The sequence below is a fragment of the Manis javanica genome, chromosome 2 (assembly GCF_040802235.1).
Source record: "Manis javanica isolate MJ-LG chromosome 2, MJ_LKY, whole genome shotgun sequence".
Classification (NCBI taxonomy): domain Eukaryota; kingdom Metazoa; phylum Chordata; class Mammalia; order Pholidota; family Manidae; genus Manis; species Manis javanica.
In genome coordinates this window covers 110,933,160-110,950,803 of record NC_133157.1, presented here as the reverse complement: position 1 = coordinate 110,950,803, position 17,644 = coordinate 110,933,160, and the positions used below count along the sequence as shown (strand labels likewise).

At 36.2% G+C, this 17,644-nt stretch overlaps 1 protein-coding gene across 5 annotated transcripts in view; it reads left to right on the top strand.

The window, feature by feature from the left end:
• Positions 1–17,644, top strand: part of MALRD1 (MAM and LDL receptor class A domain containing 1) — a 672,837-nt gene that overhangs the window by 608,138 nt on the left and 47,055 nt on the right. For all 5 annotated transcript variants that reach the window (XM_073229124.1, XM_073229120.1, XM_073229123.1 and 2 more), the window contains 2 exons: positions 6,919–6,998; positions 7,094–7,190. In XM_073229124.1, the coding sequence (XP_073085225.1) occupies positions 6,919–6,998; positions 7,094–7,190 (177 nt within the window). The remainder of the gene's footprint in view (positions 1–6,918; positions 6,999–7,093; positions 7,191–17,644) is intronic.

The window sequence follows — 17,644 nt, the reverse complement described above, 5'->3', positions numbered from 1 at the left end:
TATTCCAAGACAGAGGCTCTCACAGCAGGGCCCCAGCCTAGCAGTCAGTATCACTGAGAAATTGTTAGAAATGAAATTCTTGTGTTACCCCAGACCTACTGAATCAAACTCTGAGGATGGGCCCAGCAATCTTTGTTTTCTACAAACCTTCCAGGTGATTCTAATTTGTTCAAGTTGTAAATAACTATTCTAATGATCAAACAAGAAACTATATATACAAAATAAGGGTGCTTTAATAACTGTAACACTTTATCTACATGTTAAGTACTATTATTATGATAATGAGTATTTTCAGCAAATATCTATGAGTGTGATTATGCTAACTGAAGCAGGCAAAAGTGTAACAGGTATAGTTTTTCCCTATGAAAATGTATAGTCTGGAAAGGTCTACAGGGAAACCCACCATTATAGTACTATGTCGTGAGTGCTGCCATAGGAGTTTGCAGGGCGCTACTGAGTCACAGGTGGTACACTTACAGGTAGGGGCACAAAGGAAGGCTTCCAGTGGTAAATGATTTTTGGTCTGTGTTCATTGGTAAATATGAGTTAGCCAGATTAATAAGAAGTGAAGCCATCTTCTGGATCATGAAAATGGATGTCATGGAAAGTTCTACAAGTGTGTAAGGTGAGGGGGCTTCAAATAAAGAGTAACTGGTTTGTGAGCCAAAGGAGAGTTGAGATCAAACCAGCTGTGCCATCAAGAGGTGTTATCAGAAAAGAGCCTTTGTATAAAACTGCTTCTTCTGGACATGATTCTGAGAGTTGTGGAAAAGTAGTAAAAGGTTTGACTCTGGGAATTTGTATGATGTGACATCAGTCTAGAGACAGGAAATTCAGGTAGGAGGATCCTGTTGCAATACTAGAGGGATAAAGGACTCTGGCCACATGACTGAAGCAGGATGGGGCAGGAGAACATATATTAAGAAATATTTAGGAGGTAAATTGACGGCACTTTGGTAGTGGAGATGATAAAGTAGAGGAGTGGATACAGGAATTCAGATATTGTTTTTAATCTATATATATTTTTAACATAAGATTCTTATCTCTTTCTGATGCTTGGAATATCCTATTTGAAAATAGGACAAATAAAAATCCCTTTAGTTTCATGATTATTATGACAAATGCAAGCAAATGCATTCTCAGTGAAATCAAGGAAATGTATTGGATCAGGTCAGCTGATTTACATGTATAATCTCTTCTAAATTTGAATATGCACAATCAGTACTTTTATGAAGCCTCTACATTACACTTAATTTGGCCCTTTATTACTTTAGACTTAAACAATTCAAATAATTTTAAAAACCAGAGTAAACATTCTACTGGTTCCCACCAAATCACTCCATGAACACATTCTTAGAAAATGTGTGGCTCCTCATTTGTTTCTTCCCTGCAGTAAGCCAGATGAGCGGGGCCGGCACACACACAACAGTACAGATACAGGAGGAGCTTCTGTTTCAGGTTTTAGTGAGTAATGCATGTGTGCTACCAAAAGCACCCAGAAATAAGTTATTTCATAATGCCTCGCTTATAAGTTGCTAATAGCAGAAGACTTGTTCAAATTAGGGAAAGATTAGGGTGTTGTGTTGGCTCTGGCTCAAATAATCTAATTACATTTTATTTCTCCCTTTTTTCTGTTTGTGTTAAGAAAACAGGCTCTTATGCATGGATGGAGAGGGACGTTTATCTTTCTCTTTCAGGTGGATTCTGCCTAATACTTCTAACTGTTATAAAATATGTTGGTACTAATTAGTCATGAAGAAAATTAGTCCAAGCAAATTAATCACTGGTGCTCAGTGTAGAAATTAGTGCTTTGTGGCTCAGAGATTATTTAGTGGCTTCTCCTGCTTTCTCGTTTTCTGTTAACATGAATTCACCCTTGACAATAAGGATGGCTCAGTAATGGGTAACCTCAGCTATCCTGCTCCCCTTCTGCTGGCACAGGCTCAGCACACGGCCCAGGAAACACTTGGCCTGAGCTGATGCTTTCATGCTAAGTTGGACAGCACTATTTTCCTCTCCCTTGGAATACTTTGGATGTGTAGAAACAGCAGAGGGTGTGGGGGTGAGGAATGTACATCGCAGGCAGTGAGCATCTTCAGCATCTGCCTTTTCTTCCCCTACCTTTGTAACTGGATTAAGAATCCCTGGGTATATTCAGATATAAAAGTGGTTTTTAAATGGCATAATTAATAAGCCATGAAAAAAGAAGCTGTGGCAGTGGCTTTCACTGATTCCTAAGTCCTAACCTATATGTTCAGGCAAGGGTGGGATATAGGGAAATTGTCTAATGCCAGGTCACTGGAGGGCCAGGCTGTTAGGCTATGTGGGCATAAGGTCAGGAGCAACAGTCAGGACTAGGACTTAGACCGCAAAGCAAAAGAATGCGTACTGAACAGCATGACATAGTTTACCAGTAGCAGTGTACTTTTGTGTGCTTTGCTTTATTTAATTCTCATACACGTTCTGTGATTAGAGGCAAGTTTTAATTACCACTGCTTATAACAGGAAACTGAAATTTTTTGACTTTCTCAAAGCCATCTAGCTAGAAAGTGGTGGAGTCTAGCCTCAAATCCATTCGTACTGACTCTATTACTCTTTTCCTATCACCACATTTGTGTCTATAGCTAGAGATGTTTCCTGGGTAAAGCTTAATGTGATAAATGAACATATTCAGACCATTAAGACCAGAAATTTCTCCTAGTATTTCTCTCCTAACACACAACAACTGAAAAGTTAACTATGATTATAAACAACTATACTCCAACTTTAGGGAGACTATGGGAAGGAAAACCATGTAGTGAATAGAGCATCTCCTGAGGAGCCAAAGGGACACTATTTAAAAGTGCACTTAGAGTGCACCCTCTCTGTGCCTTTATCTCCTCAACTATGAAATGGGGAAATAATTCCTATTTTGTAACATTGGTGTTATACAAATAGTATATTAAAGCACATATAATATTGTTTAGTACACAACAAGAACTCAATGCATAATTCCTTAGTGGGCTTTATATATTGCAGTTTTCTGAAGCATGGAATGTAAATATAGAATGGCACTGGCTCCTATAAACAAAAATGATATACGTGAATTTAATAATCATGTTGTTATAAAAATGCCTAATAAAAAGAAAACCAAGTTAGCACTGTATGCTAAATTATAAATATAAACTGGAATATATACCAAATGAATGCTGCTTCTGAAAGGGTTTCCCTTCTACATCATTAAAAACTACAAGTTAGAGTAAGTATGGCTGGAAAAACATATTGTAGTGAAGAATTGGGAAATCTAGGTTAGTTTAGGATAACATGAGCAATTTGAACATAACTTTTCAAAACCCATCAGTTACAGACGATTTCTATATACTTGAATGACTAATTTTTCTGAAACATTGTTATATAATATTTACATAAACACTTCATTGGAATAAATGTAATTTAATATATCATCTGTTCCATAAATATCTAGTTGAAAGTGTTCATTTTTCACTTTCTGGGTCTGGAAGAATAATGATTCTTAAAAGCAATTTTTTCATCCTCTCCTTCAGCATTTTTTTACCTTTCTTATATTTCATATATTGTATTTTCTACTTTGTATCTTAAATTTTTAAGCATGTTTTTTATTGTCAGTTTATGCCCTTACAAATTTCCAGATGTGTCTTGTCCATCCTTTATATTTCTAGTAGAGTACCTTGTATATAGTTGATAGTCAATTAATATTTTATGAATAACAGATTATTGAATGAATAAGGATAACATCAGATATCAAAATGGAAGAATAGAAAAACTGAAGTTGTGTGTGTATACTCATAATAGAAGACCCACCTCAAACTGGCTCAAATGAAAAAGGAAATTTATTGACTCATGTAACTAAAAGTCTAAATGCAGAGCAGGCTTGCAATGCCATTAAGGTTCCTCCATTTCTCATAGCAAAATGGTAACAAGAGGACTGCCTGAGCTTAACGAGGCTACATGCTTCCTTTTTCACATCAGAGTCAGGGAGAAGATGTCTCTTAACACAAATATACATGCAAATGTACACCTGGGTAACAAAATTCTTAGTGGACAAGCTTATGTCCATGTCTGTAAACCATCCCCTGCTGATCAGGAATGCCACGCGGTCGTGCACAGGGTCCTGAGGTGAAATGCTGCACTAGAGGAATGAGATGACCCTGGAAATCAGATTGGTGGTCAGTCCCAAACAAAGTATAGAAATGTCTGTCATTTAGTAGAGAGAAGGGAAGGAGCATTTTCTCCCCACCTACACTGCATACTGGGTGAGGACAGAGAGGGAAGAAAACAGCAACAACAGAAAGATGGAACTAAAATGTGTGCACATGATATGGGATTAACTATCCATATGGTTTGTTTGTATGGACACCTCACATTAAGGAAGTCCGTCAGGCATTGCTGAAAGCAGAAGTCAATCAGAGATGCAGATTCTTCTATTATAGTGAACACACATACAACATCCACTTATACGTGTGTGTGTGTGTGTGTGTGTGTGTGTGTGTGTGTGTGTGTGTGTGTGTGGTGTGTTCTGTGAGAAGCTGGAAAGGGCTGGCTGTTTGTATTAGTTACATCAGGAGGATGGAGTTGCCCATGGGAATGAATGCTGTGTTTTATTTGTATATCATTTCACTTATTAGTTTAAGCATGTATTGTTTTTAATCTGATAAATATCAAATGATTGAGAAGGAAGCAGCAATTTGAGGATCCGGTGAGGAGATTGTATAATGTTTACGTCAAGGAACACTTGATTCCTTTACATACTCAGATTTATTGTTTAAAGGTTTTTAAATCAGATTTCACTGTAATTTTTAAATTTCAGCGATTTCTACTCATTTTTCAAAATTAATTGAAATCTGTTAATGTTCACAAAAGAAAACCCTCTTGAAAACATGTACAGAAAATACACTGTTTCAGGAGGGCAGACTGATGAAATATTTGTACATGGGACCTTTCTGGGGTAGTATACTTAGTTTCCTCTAAAATAATGAACTACTTCAAAGAACTTTGTAATATATAAGTATCTAACTCAAATTCTCATGCATACCTTTTAAATTCAGAATTTCCTTAGCCAGCCAAAGTGACAAAAATCCAGCATATTTTGAAACTAACTTGGATGCTTAAGTATGTCCCATTTCATTCCTTTTCTCATGTTAGGTGATGTGATTATATCACTTTGGTCTATTCTGTAACATAAGTGTCCTTCAAAAAAAAAAAAAGTAAAAATTCAGGTATATGTATTTATACCTATTGGAAGGAAGATTATTTCATGTTCTATGTATTTATGGGATAAACTTTCATCAGCTAAAGAAATTTCCCAGCTTTATCTTTACACCAACAAAATTTTTCAGTATAGTTGAGTGTACCCTGCACAAAGAACTGTCAAAGGAAAGGCCACTCAGTATTCTATTTTTTTATCACCAGGTTTTATATATATAAATATATAAATGCATATAGATAGCTAAATGGAAGATAGATAAATAGATGAGTAGATAGATTGCATTCATACCATTTCTCCTTATGGTTTGGGTTTTCTCCCATTATTTTTTTTAACTGGTATTCCAAGGTACTTTCTATTGGAATCTATCTTATTAGGCACATTCAGATGCCTACAAGGTGAAGATGGCAGTAGTCCTGGTACCAGTAAAGTTGCACCTTCAAAATCTATAAGAGACAAAATAACCCAGAGTGAAGTAGTGTCCCCTATCTCTAGGCCATACCAGTGTGCGCACATGTGAAAGACTGACACGCAGACTCATAGCCAACTGAGGAACAAACAGGAATACATCTTACAGGTTGTGAGAATAAAAAATGTTCTAATCAACAATTTATTGTGATTTGAATTTCAGACACATCTATCAAATTGCCTTAAATTTCTACTTTTTAAAGAATATTTAGTAAGGAAAGAAGGCATTCTTATGGACCTTCTTGAACGCTAACCATTTTATTTTTAAAGAAGCTGATGCTTTTGTGAAGGAATTGCTAGGTAGCATTCACATTTTCAAATTCAATAGAGAAAGTGAGAAAATACAGTAACTGTGCTGAAGAAGCATTACTTTTAAGCGCATATATTTAAAAGCTAGTTTTTGATCCTATTTTATAGCATGTACCACAAACTTGGCAGGAAATTCAACCCAAAACCTAACTTTATACTGTTTTTTTCTAAAAAACAAGAATGTGTACGTAAACTTCCAGGCTTATATGCAAACACATATTGTACCAGAAAAATTCTGATATGTTTACTGCTTAAGAAGAAACTTATTTTCCTTTGAGGCACAAGCTAGTCCCCACTTCTGAACTTTCTGAAGCCATCCAAATCAAAGGAGATGCTTACAGTGTCATTACAAGTTTCATCATGTCTGTGTCCCTAAATAAAGCAAAGGTTATCAAATACTAGTAGGATTGCCATTAATCCAATGAGGTTATTAATCTGATTCCAAATCTATGTACTTGAAGGATCATCCATCCCTTTGTAGTGAAAAATATACTCTCTGATTAATATTTATGTTAACCTATAATTTGAATATTCTCTTTCATTGATAGATGAAAGAATTTAAGTCTGTTCAATACTGGAAAATGTGCTGGCTTTGGGTTTGAAACAATTGATGACTCAAGTAAAGTAAAATAATACTGGACTCTGGTGAAAAGTGGGTCAGTTTTGAAAACAAGCAAGGAGCACATGAAAACCAAGTTCCTACTTTATAGATGAAAATCAAGAAGGGGATAAATTTTGAAAATAGATAATCTTACACAATAATGTGAAGATAAAATTTATTTTTGGTTTTGCTTTGGTTTAACACTTTTGCTTTCTTATCAAAGTTACCCACATTCCTGGTGTCACTGTTTATTGACCTTCATCATTTTATTCCACGACAATACTGCTAACATATGTTTCACATTTTATCTCATTTCCAGATGTGGACCAGAATGGAAAGGAAATCGATGCCACATCAAGGTTAACCTACCTACCGCAGATATCACGTACACCGAGAATAGTAGGTGACATTATGACTTAAATAAATCTCTTGATTTTTGAGTCTCTAATATGTTTCACTGGATATTTATCATTTTCATTGGTTTAAAATTCCAGACATATGGACTTTCCTGGGTATTGGATTAGTTTTCCTGATGATTCATATTGTAGTCGCAGTCATGTGTTTTCTGGGGAACAGGAAAGTGCCAGTAAGGTAAGTGATGCCTTTGATTGCTGAATACAATACACTATGCAGGACAATTTTCTGAAACATTTCACTTGCTATAAGTCCTTTCGTCCTATTATACATGCAGGTTAAGTTGATGTTTCCATTCTGTATGGATTTATTTTTCTAGGCAGAAAGCTGGAGCTTTCAGTCTTCTTAGTAAAAAGCCTTAAGCTTGTTTTCATATTATGTTAGCATTTTGTTATGTGCATACACACCTATTCTCTTTTTTTATATTGAGGTCCATACAAAATGCACGAATATTAGTGTACAGCTTGATTAACTTTAGCATGTGTGTATACACATGTAACTGTCAAAAGCATACAGCAAACCTCATAGTTCTTTTCCCTTCACCTATTTCACATACAAATGAAACCATGGTATTTGTCTTTGTCTGACTTATTCACCTAGCATAACACCCTTTCGGTCCATGCAAGATTATATTCTTTTTTATGGCTGAGTCATCTTCTATTGTATGTATGTACCACATCCTTTTTATCCATTCATCTGTCAATGGACACTGATGTAAACAATGCTGTGATAAACATAGGAGTGGATATATCTTTTCAGATTAGTGATTCTGTTCTCTTTGGATAAATTCCCAGAAGTGGAATTGCTGGGTCATTCAGCATTTCTGTTTTTAGTTTCTTGAGACACCATCCTGCTTCCCACAGTGGTTTCACCAAGTTGCAATCCCACCAGCAATGTACAAGGGTTCCCTTTCCTCCACATCCTCTCCAACACTTGTTATTTCTTGTCTTGCGGGTATCAAGCATTCTGCCTGGTGTTAGGTGATATGTCATTGTGGTTTTGGTTTGCATTTCCCTGATAATTACTGATGTGGAGCATCTTTTCATGTGTCTGCTGGCCATATGTATGCCTTCTCTGGAAAAATACCTATTCAAGTCCTCTGCCTGTTTTTCTAATTGAGTTGGGTTTTTTTGCTGGTGATTTATAGGAGTTATTTACCTATTTTGTATATTATGAGCCATTTACCAGGTATGTATTATTAGCCCTTTACCAGGTATATCATTTGCAAATGTATTATCCCAAATGTATTATCCTGTGCAGTAAGTTGCCTTTATGTTGTGTTGATGATTACCTTTGCTGTGCAGAAGATTTTTAGTTTGGTGTGGTTCTATTTATTTATTTTTGCTTTTATTACCTTCCCATGCCTGGGGAGACATATCCAGAAAAAAATAACTAATGTCAGTGTTCAAGAGTATACTGCCTGTGTTTTTCTTTTGGAAGTTTTATGGTTTCAGGTCTTATATTTAGGTCGTTAATCTATTTTGAGTCTATTTTTGTGTATCATGTAAGACAGTGATCAGTTTCATTTTTTTTCATGTGGCTATCCAGTTTTCCCAGCATTTTATTGGAGACTGTCTTCTCCCTGTTTTACATTTTTGCCTCCTTTGTCATGCATTGATTGATCATATAAGCATGGGTTTATTTCTGGGCTCTCTATTCTATTCCGTTGATTTACATATCTGTTCTTGTCTCACAGTGAATAGATTAGAGTTTACTTCTGGAATGACAGCTTAAATAGATGGAACAAGTCCTCTTGGCTTTAGCCCTATATGGATCCAACATGTGAGCACTGATATAACAGTTCACACTAGTGACCCAAACCCAGTGTGTTACTCTCTCACACTTATAAAGAATTATGTCAAGAGATTCAGTTACTGACCGTCTAAAATGGATCATGTGTGGAGGGCAGAATCATGACCCTCCAAAGATGTCCACATGCTAGTCTTCAGAACCTGTACCCATGTTACTTCATATGGATAAAGAGATTTTGCAAATGTGATCAAGGTTAAGTACTTTAAAATGGGAGATTATCCTGAATTACCAGAGTGGGTCCAGTCTAACTCCATGAGCCCTTACAAGTTGAAAACTTTTCCCAGTGGTGGTCAGAGAGAAATGTGACTTTGCATAGGTCTGTAAGACTTAACCAAAAGAATGTTTTGATTCCTAAATATGACTATTTTACCTGGTAAAAGGGGTAATAAAGTAATTAAACCAATGATTATTACCACCTCCAATTCCTCTTAGTTTAAGAGGAGATAACCCAGTTAAAGCTGTAATAGCTTTAGGTGGGATGTCCTGAAGTTAGTGGGTGGGAGCATGTTTTAAATGTTACATGCATCCATCTTACTCACTTTTACCCTGTGACCTCCTTGCCTCTCAAGGAACTGGGTGTTCAGAACATGGTGTCAAGACATTGACCAGAAGGAGCTGTTAAAATCCTCAGCTGCCACTAGCCACATTTTGAAATGAAGAATAGTCAGATGATGACAGTGTTGGACTTCAGACATAAAGGAGGGAGGGGGCAGAAGACGGGGATGGTAGCTCTATCTGTGTCAGTTCTTTGTTCCCAGGTCCCAACAAACTGGCCTCTTTCCTTTTATAAGGGTTTAGTGCTGAGCTTGAGACATTTAATATGTGTAACCATATTAGGGAATATTAAAGCAGGTTGTGTATAATTCTAATTTAAAAGTTCTGCAGTAAAAACATATTTCTTAATATTCAGAAATGCCCATTAATGTCTCCAATGGAAAAACAGTAAGTAAATAAAGATGAAGAAAGGTTGCTATGAAAGGAAGGATTTAGTTTTCCCCCACCCCTCCAATTTAAGACATGTGAGCACATTTGTTTATTTAAAGGAAGAAAGCCAGTGGAAAGGGAAAGATTGAAGACATGGGAAAAAGAGGAAATATTAGAAAAGTAACATGTCTGAGGAGATGGGGAAGTGATTCCAAGCACAGGAGGTGGGGTTAATCTTGGAAGAGGGCCATCTCTTCTTCTAAGGGAGGAGTAGGGTAAAGCAGGTATGCGTGGGTGTGAAAACAAACCATTCTGTGGGAGCTAGATTCATGCTTGAAAGGCTCCATATTCTCTGTGAAGGAGAACAAAGTTCTAGCTGAGGACTAGGGCCAGAGCAGTTATGAGGCTTATAGAGAGTCAGGAGGCTGTGGTGGAATGAGATGAGTAGGCGCAGGAAGTAAGATCACAGACATGCACTGAGGATGCAGCTGACATTGGGAACTGTAGATGTGCGATGTGTATAAATCAGTCAGAACAAGACACTGTTCTACTCACATAGTCTTCTACTTCTGAGGAGCGTGCCAACTGTGGATGGATGAGACTGATACACAGTACTCATGAAGGCCTTGAACTTGCTGGTTTATTTAGTACTGTTCTCAGTCTTTTGATACCTCCAGGGTGTGTGTCACCAAAGTTTTAAATACAAAACTGGACTGCAACCACAAAAATGACTGAAGAACTAAGACTAACACATTAGAAAGGATATTTACATGAAATCTCCCGGTATGTCTAGAATTGGGGTGGAGGCAGTTGGGAGTCTGTGGATGAGGGAGGAAAGATGGTACAGTGTTTGCCAGATGGTGTGGGTCTCAACAATTGTTGAGTGTCATTGTTTTTTCAGAAATCGATACTAAGGAGTAGGAACATGTTTATTGCTTACTGGCCCCTTGTGAGGAATGGAGGAAGAGAATATTTATTTCATAGTTAATGAATCAGAAAAGAATGCTATTTGCCTCTTCTCTTTTGCCTCTAAAGAACTGTCATAATTTCTCCCTATACTGAGTAAGGGTTTTGACTCAGCAAAAAGCTAGTAACAGAGTATATGACAGAAAGAGAATAGGTGAGATGCTGTTGAGATGCATGTTCAATGAACCAGGGTGGCAATAAAACACATGCTTCCTGGAATTTGCAGAAATAATGGAAGAAGTCTTTGTTATTGAGCAAACTTGCAACCAGAGTTATAGTTTATACGTAGCTCTAACAAGAGTGGTTGTTCTCACCTGACGTCTGCATTATTCTATAAAAGCAGTACACTTTCCATTTAATAGTTTATTTCTATCTTCATCCATGTAAATAATAACATACGAGCAAGGCAGCAAATTTCAAGAAACACACAAGTGGATACAAGCTCCATCATGGCAAACAAAATATTTTTTTCTGCTTCTCTGGTGTAAACTGTGCCAGACCATTTTTTCTATCTTTGAGATAGTGTTTGTCATCAAAGCTTAATGAATAACTATGTATATTGTTTTTCTTTACACTGATGCCTTCTTTTTGATGTCATTTCCTTTTGTATTTCTGTAGAGGGTATGTCTCTCAGCCTATAATTTCAGGTGTACAAGAGGTACTGTTTTCTTTTAATAACTCTTTTTTTTAAAATCTATTCTTGCTGGACTTGTGGAGAGTAAACTCCAGCCACTTTAGGATTATGTCAATGTTTCTAGGGCTTGTAACAAAATTTAAAAGCTTTGGATGGCACCTGACTGGTCCTCAAATCATTGGTCTACACAAGGTACCCAGAGAGGTCCATTGTCCCCTTATAGGTGCACTCTGAAGATTGTGCCTTACTAGCATCCAGTAGCGTGGGTGGCCCCCTGCTCTGGGATGCACAATTCATTGCTTTTAGTCCCGTAGGCTGCGAAAATATTGCTCTTGGTTCAGGATTTCTTTCTTCCTTTGTATTTCCAGTCATGAGGACATTTCCATGTCTCCAACACTCTTTCCAAACTTAGGCATTTGAAAACAAAATCAGAAGGAAAATAATTTGGGTAACATTAGTTTTCTAGGCCTGTAGTCATCTTTGTGACAAGATTTTTTTAGCCATGCATTCAATTTCTTATTAGATAGAGGGCCATTCAGGTAACATATTTCCTTTTGACTAACCTTTGGTCATGTGTATCTTTCAAGGAAGCTCTTCTTCATTTGCAAAATTTATTGGCAAAAATTTGTTAATAGAATCCCTTATTTCCTGTAATAGCTATAAAAGCAAGAGATGCCTCCTCTTTTTTTCCTGATACTAGAAATTTTTTTGTCTTGCCTTTTTTACTTGATTATTCTGACAAGATGTTTAGCAATTTTATCAATCATAAAATACTTCTTACTGTTTTTCTATTTTATGTGTACTGATTTACACTGATATTCACTGTTGTCTTTATTATTTCCTTCTTTTTGCATACTTGGGTTTAATTTGCCCTGCCCTGTAAGCACTATTTAACCCACATCCCACCAATTTTAATATGTTGTGTTTTTCCTTTAATTCAAGGTATTTCTAATACCATTTGTAATTTTTTTCTTTGATCCATAGCTAATTTATAAGTGTAATTCGCAAATATTTGAGGGATTTTTCTGCATATCTGTTACTAATTTCTAATAAAATTCCATGGTCCTCCGAAAATATACTTTGATTTCATTCTTTTAAATTTGAAACTTATGACCCAAAATATGATCTTGATCTATTTTCATGTGCACTTGAATGTGTATTCTCCTGTCTTGTGGTGGAATGTTGTGTAAATGGCAATTTGGGCATGTTGGTTAAGAAAGGACTGTTGGTCTAGTCTTCAGTATCCCCACCATATTGACTTCTTTATGTCTTTATAACTGCTTGGCATGTTGAAATCTCCAGCAATCATGGAGATTTTTTCCATTTATCCTTTCAGTTCTATTAGTTTTTCCTTCATGTATTTTAAAACTCTATTATTAGGTGTACACAAATCTAGGATTATTGTATTTTATTGATAAAGTGGTACATTTCACAAGGATAAAAGGCTTAATTTATCCATGGTAACATTCTTTTTCCTTTCTTCTACCCTGCAGGTTATTAATATAGCCACTCCAGTTGTCTATTAGTTTTTGCTTGGCACATTTTTATATTTTAGCTTTTAACCTATCTGTGCCTTTATAGTTAATGTCAGTTTCTTGTGGGCAAAATATTGTTGGGTCCTGATTTTTTATTGATCCAATGCGATAATCTCTGCCTTTTAATTGCAATATTTAGGCAGTTATATTTAATTAATTATTCATATAGCTAGATTTAAATCTTCCATCTTTCTATCATTTCTAAATATACCACCCATTTTTTGTTTCTTTATTTTCTTTTGATTATTTTTTATAATATAATTTTAGCCCCATTATTTTCTTTTTAGTTATACCCCTCTTCATTTTTTTAAGATGTATATTGTAAACCCTAGAGCAACCACTTATCACAGTCTAGCTAATACAGTATTACTTCACATATAGTAAAATAATCTTCCAACAGATTTTATTTCCTCTTTGTCTATTGTATTACTGCTGTTCTGTATTTCACTTATATGTCATGTCATATGTTAGAGCCCTAAAATACACTGTTACTATTTCTGCTTTAAACTCAGTTATCTTTTAAAGACACTAAAAAAGAAAAAATACCTTTTATACATTTGCCATGTCTTATTATCTTCATTCCTTTGTTTATATCCAAATTTCCATATGAGAACATTTTCCTTTTATTTAAAGAATTGTTTTAAACACTTCCTCTAGTGAAGATCTATTCGTGATTAGTTTTTGCTGATTTTGCTAATTTGAGATTTCTTTACTTCATCCTCAATTTTGAAAGACATTTTCTCTGGTTATAGAATTCTAGACTGGTATTTTTTTTAAAAAAGTAATTCTAAAATGTTGCTCCATTATCTGCTTTCTTGCAAAGTTTTTTATGAAGATTCTGCTGTCACTCTTTGTTCTTCTGACCATAGTATGTTTCACCTCCCCCTCTCTCCCCCCAGTCCCCATCCTGTGGCTAAAGGTTATTTTAAAAATCAGGTCTAGCAATCTACAACTTCAGTACAATCCCTATCAAAATTCCAATGGCACTTTTAGAAGTAGAATAATTCTAAACTTTGTACCGAAACACAGAAGACCCTAAATAATCAAAACGATCTTGAAACAGATGAACAAAGCTGAAGATATCACACACCATGATTTCAAACTATTCTACAAGCTATAGTAATCAAAATAGTATGGTATGAGCATTAAAACAAATACATAGATCAATGAAACAGAAGTAAGGAGCCCAGAAATAAGGCCAAACATAATATATGAAAAAGAAGACAAGAATATACAATGTGGAGGTGACAGTCTTGTCAGCAGTGTTGGGAAAACTGGACAGGTACATGCAAAAGAATGAAACTGAATGACAATCTTATACCATACACACATACAACCATTAATTTATATTGATACCATTATTCAAAGCTGACAAAGTTCTCCATCACTTTTCCCCATTTCATATCCAGGTATAGGAAGGAAATTTTGTGATAATGATATTACTTCAAATCAGGTAGGAAAATATGGATCATTCAATATACTGTTTAGGAAACATTTGGCTATCATTTGGCTGTCATCTTAACATTAAACAAATTCCAGAAGAAACTGGTAAAATAAATATGAAAGTATTAAAAAATATTGGAGGGAAAAAAGTACACTCTTGGGGATGAAAAGCCCTTCTTCAGAAAGCTAAGACCCAGAAATCGAATCATAAAAGAAAGGTTTGTGATGAATAGCCTCACATGATATTCTGTTAGTGCCAGAAGGAGTTCACTGGATCACACTCCTTTTGAGTCTCCAAATATTTGTTTTTCTTGGGTATCAGTTCTTCATATATTCTGTACATTTGCAAATACATTCTGCCATACAGGAGGATGCCTTTTAATTCTGTTGATAGTTACTTTTACTGTGCAGAAGCTTTTTAGTTTGATGTAGTCCAATGTGTTTATCTTTCTTCTGATTCCCTTACCTAGGGAGACATATCCAGAAAAAAGTTACTAATGCTGATGTTTAGGAATATACTACCTATATTTTCTTCTAGGAGTTTTATGATTTCATGTCTTATATTTAAGTTATTAATGCATTTTGAGTTTACTTTTGTGTATGGTGCAGGGCAGTGATCCTGTTTCATTAATCTTGCTGTCCCACTTTCCCAGCACCATTCCTTGAAAAGACTGTCTTTTACCCATTGTATATTCTTGCTTCCTTCATCACATATCAATCAAACATATAGGCATGATTTTACTTCTGGGTTTTTTATCTGTTCCTTTTGTCTACATATCTGTTCTTATGCCTTCACATTACAGTTTTGATTATTGTAGCTTTATAGTATAGTTTGAAATGAGGGCATATGATACCCTCATTTTATACCTCTGTTTATCTGAGAAGTTCTTTATCTCTCCTTCAATTTTGAGTGATAATTTTTCAGGGAAGCTAGATATTTAGATATTCCCTGTTATACTTTCTTAATTTTAGCACTTTGAATAGCTCATGCTACTTCCTCTGGCCTGTAGAGTTTCTGCTGAAAAAAATCAGCTGATAGCCTGATGCGGTTTCCCTGTAGCCAACTCATTGCTTTTCAGATTCTCTCTTTGTGTTTTATCTTTGACATTTTTATTATTATATGTCTTGGTGTGGACCTCTTTGGTTCATCTTCTTTGGGGCTTTCTGTGTTTTCTTTCCCAGGTCAGAAAATTTTTCAGCCAGATTTTTTTCAAACAAGTTTTCCACCCTTTGGAGAAAGGAGTGTTGGTCTAGTCTTCAGTATTCCCACCATATTGCCAATATTAGGATCTTTGATGTTGTGCCACAGCCCCCTTAACCTGTCTTCCAGATCACTGATTCATTCTCCCTAGTGTATATCCATTTCATTTATTGTATTCTTCATCTCTGATGGGTTCTTTTTTATATGGTCTATCTTTTGTAAGAGATTCTCACTGAGTTCATCCACTCTTCTCTCAAGTCTGGTGAGCATCTTTATAACCATAGCTTTAAACTCTTTGTCAGCTGGATTGCTTAACTGTTTCATTTAGTTCTTTTTCTGAAGTTTTGTCATGTTCTTTTCTTTCAGGCTCATTCCTCTGTCTCCTCATTTTGTTTGACTTTCTATGATTGTTGTATAAGTTAGACAAAAGGGCTGCCTCTCCTAGTCTAGAATACAAGGCCTTGTATAGGAATGTCCTCAGGCAGCCTGCCTGTGCCTAGAGGTTTTGGCTGGGAGCCAAGTGGGCATGGGCTGGGATGTCCTAGTGCAATGACTCTCAGGTCCTGGACCAGGGGCCTCCATGGTTGTTTCTCTAGTGGGATGTCCATTGTCAAAAGGGCACAACCTGGGGGTCTTCTAAGTGGGCAAGGAGCTGGGAACTCTCTGGCTGGGCACAGTCTGTGTCGGGGGGTCTCCTGTGTTAGTACTGGGTTCAGACCATGTAAATGGGATAGCCTGGAACAGAAGGCAAAGGCAGGGTTAGTCTGCATCTGCTTTGGGCTAGAACCATTTTGGTGGGGCTGCTGCATCTCTGACAGGAATGTTTCGGTGTGGGCAGAGGCTAGGGCATGCCTCAGTCATGTGTGGAGCTGGTTTGATACCCTGACCCAGATCCTGTTTACACTATCAATTTGTATGGGGATTGCAAACAGTGGTGCTCACCATACTCCCATTAGAAGGATTATTTTTGATAAAAGAAAGGAAATATGGCATTCTCCACAGATTAAAAAGACACACGGGGATGAGTGTCCTGGTCTTTGCGATGCCTGGTAAAGGTAGAAGAAATGCAAGAGAGATATTTTCTTGGCTCATCCAGAGATGCTGAAGTTTAGGCACCAATGTTCCAGGCCAAGACTCCCATGTTCTAAACAATGCACAGAGCAGAGACCAAGAGTTCTGTATTTGAAGGAACTACGCAGGGTGGGATCATGCATAATTAAGGAGCCCTCACAATCTAGAGTATCATTCAGGATCTTTGAAGCTTCCTATCACTTATGTAGAATACAGGTCACCCCAGTAATAAAAGTGATTGACTTTTACAAGAACTGAACAAGGGCCCAGAATAAAAAAATTTAAGAAATTATGCACCACCCCTTACATCCCAGAATTTGTGGTCAGTGATTGCTATTTGTTGCAATCCAAGTATCACAAAGCATTGGATCCCTGCATTTTCTTTGTTGCCAACATGAATGTGCCTCCCACTAGATGAATTCCTAGATCCTCATCCTGTAATCAGGTTAATAAGCAGACACCAATCTTGATGTCATCAAATAAGGAAAAGTTATTATAGAAATATGGTTTTCATAGAAAAAAGGACATTTTGAATCCATTACTCTCAAAAAGATCTTACTCATCTATTAGTCATTTCCTGTATGCCTAAAAATGTACCAGACAACATATACAAATGCATAAGAAGCAGTCTGGAACTTAGTATTTGTGACATTTTTTCCACTAGTTTACAAACTCTAAGTAAAATCCTGGTTCTGTGCCAAATGTACACATGGATTAGCATTCTCCAGAGGGGAAAAAACCTATAAGATATGTATGTAGATAGAAATTCTATTGTTTCTCTGTATGTGAACATTCACACACACATTAAAATATTTAATGATATATGTGTGTATATAAAGATATATATCTTTATGAATACATAGATAAAAATGGATTAATGCTATAAATTGTATATTAGCATGTCTTAATTTAACATATAAGACTATCTTAGAGGGTGGGTCCAAGATGGCCCCCTTAGGAAGATCCTGAACCCACCACCTTCCATATACACACAGACCTCTTATCCTGGTGAAGAACTGAGGCCTGAGTGAACATACTGTGCACA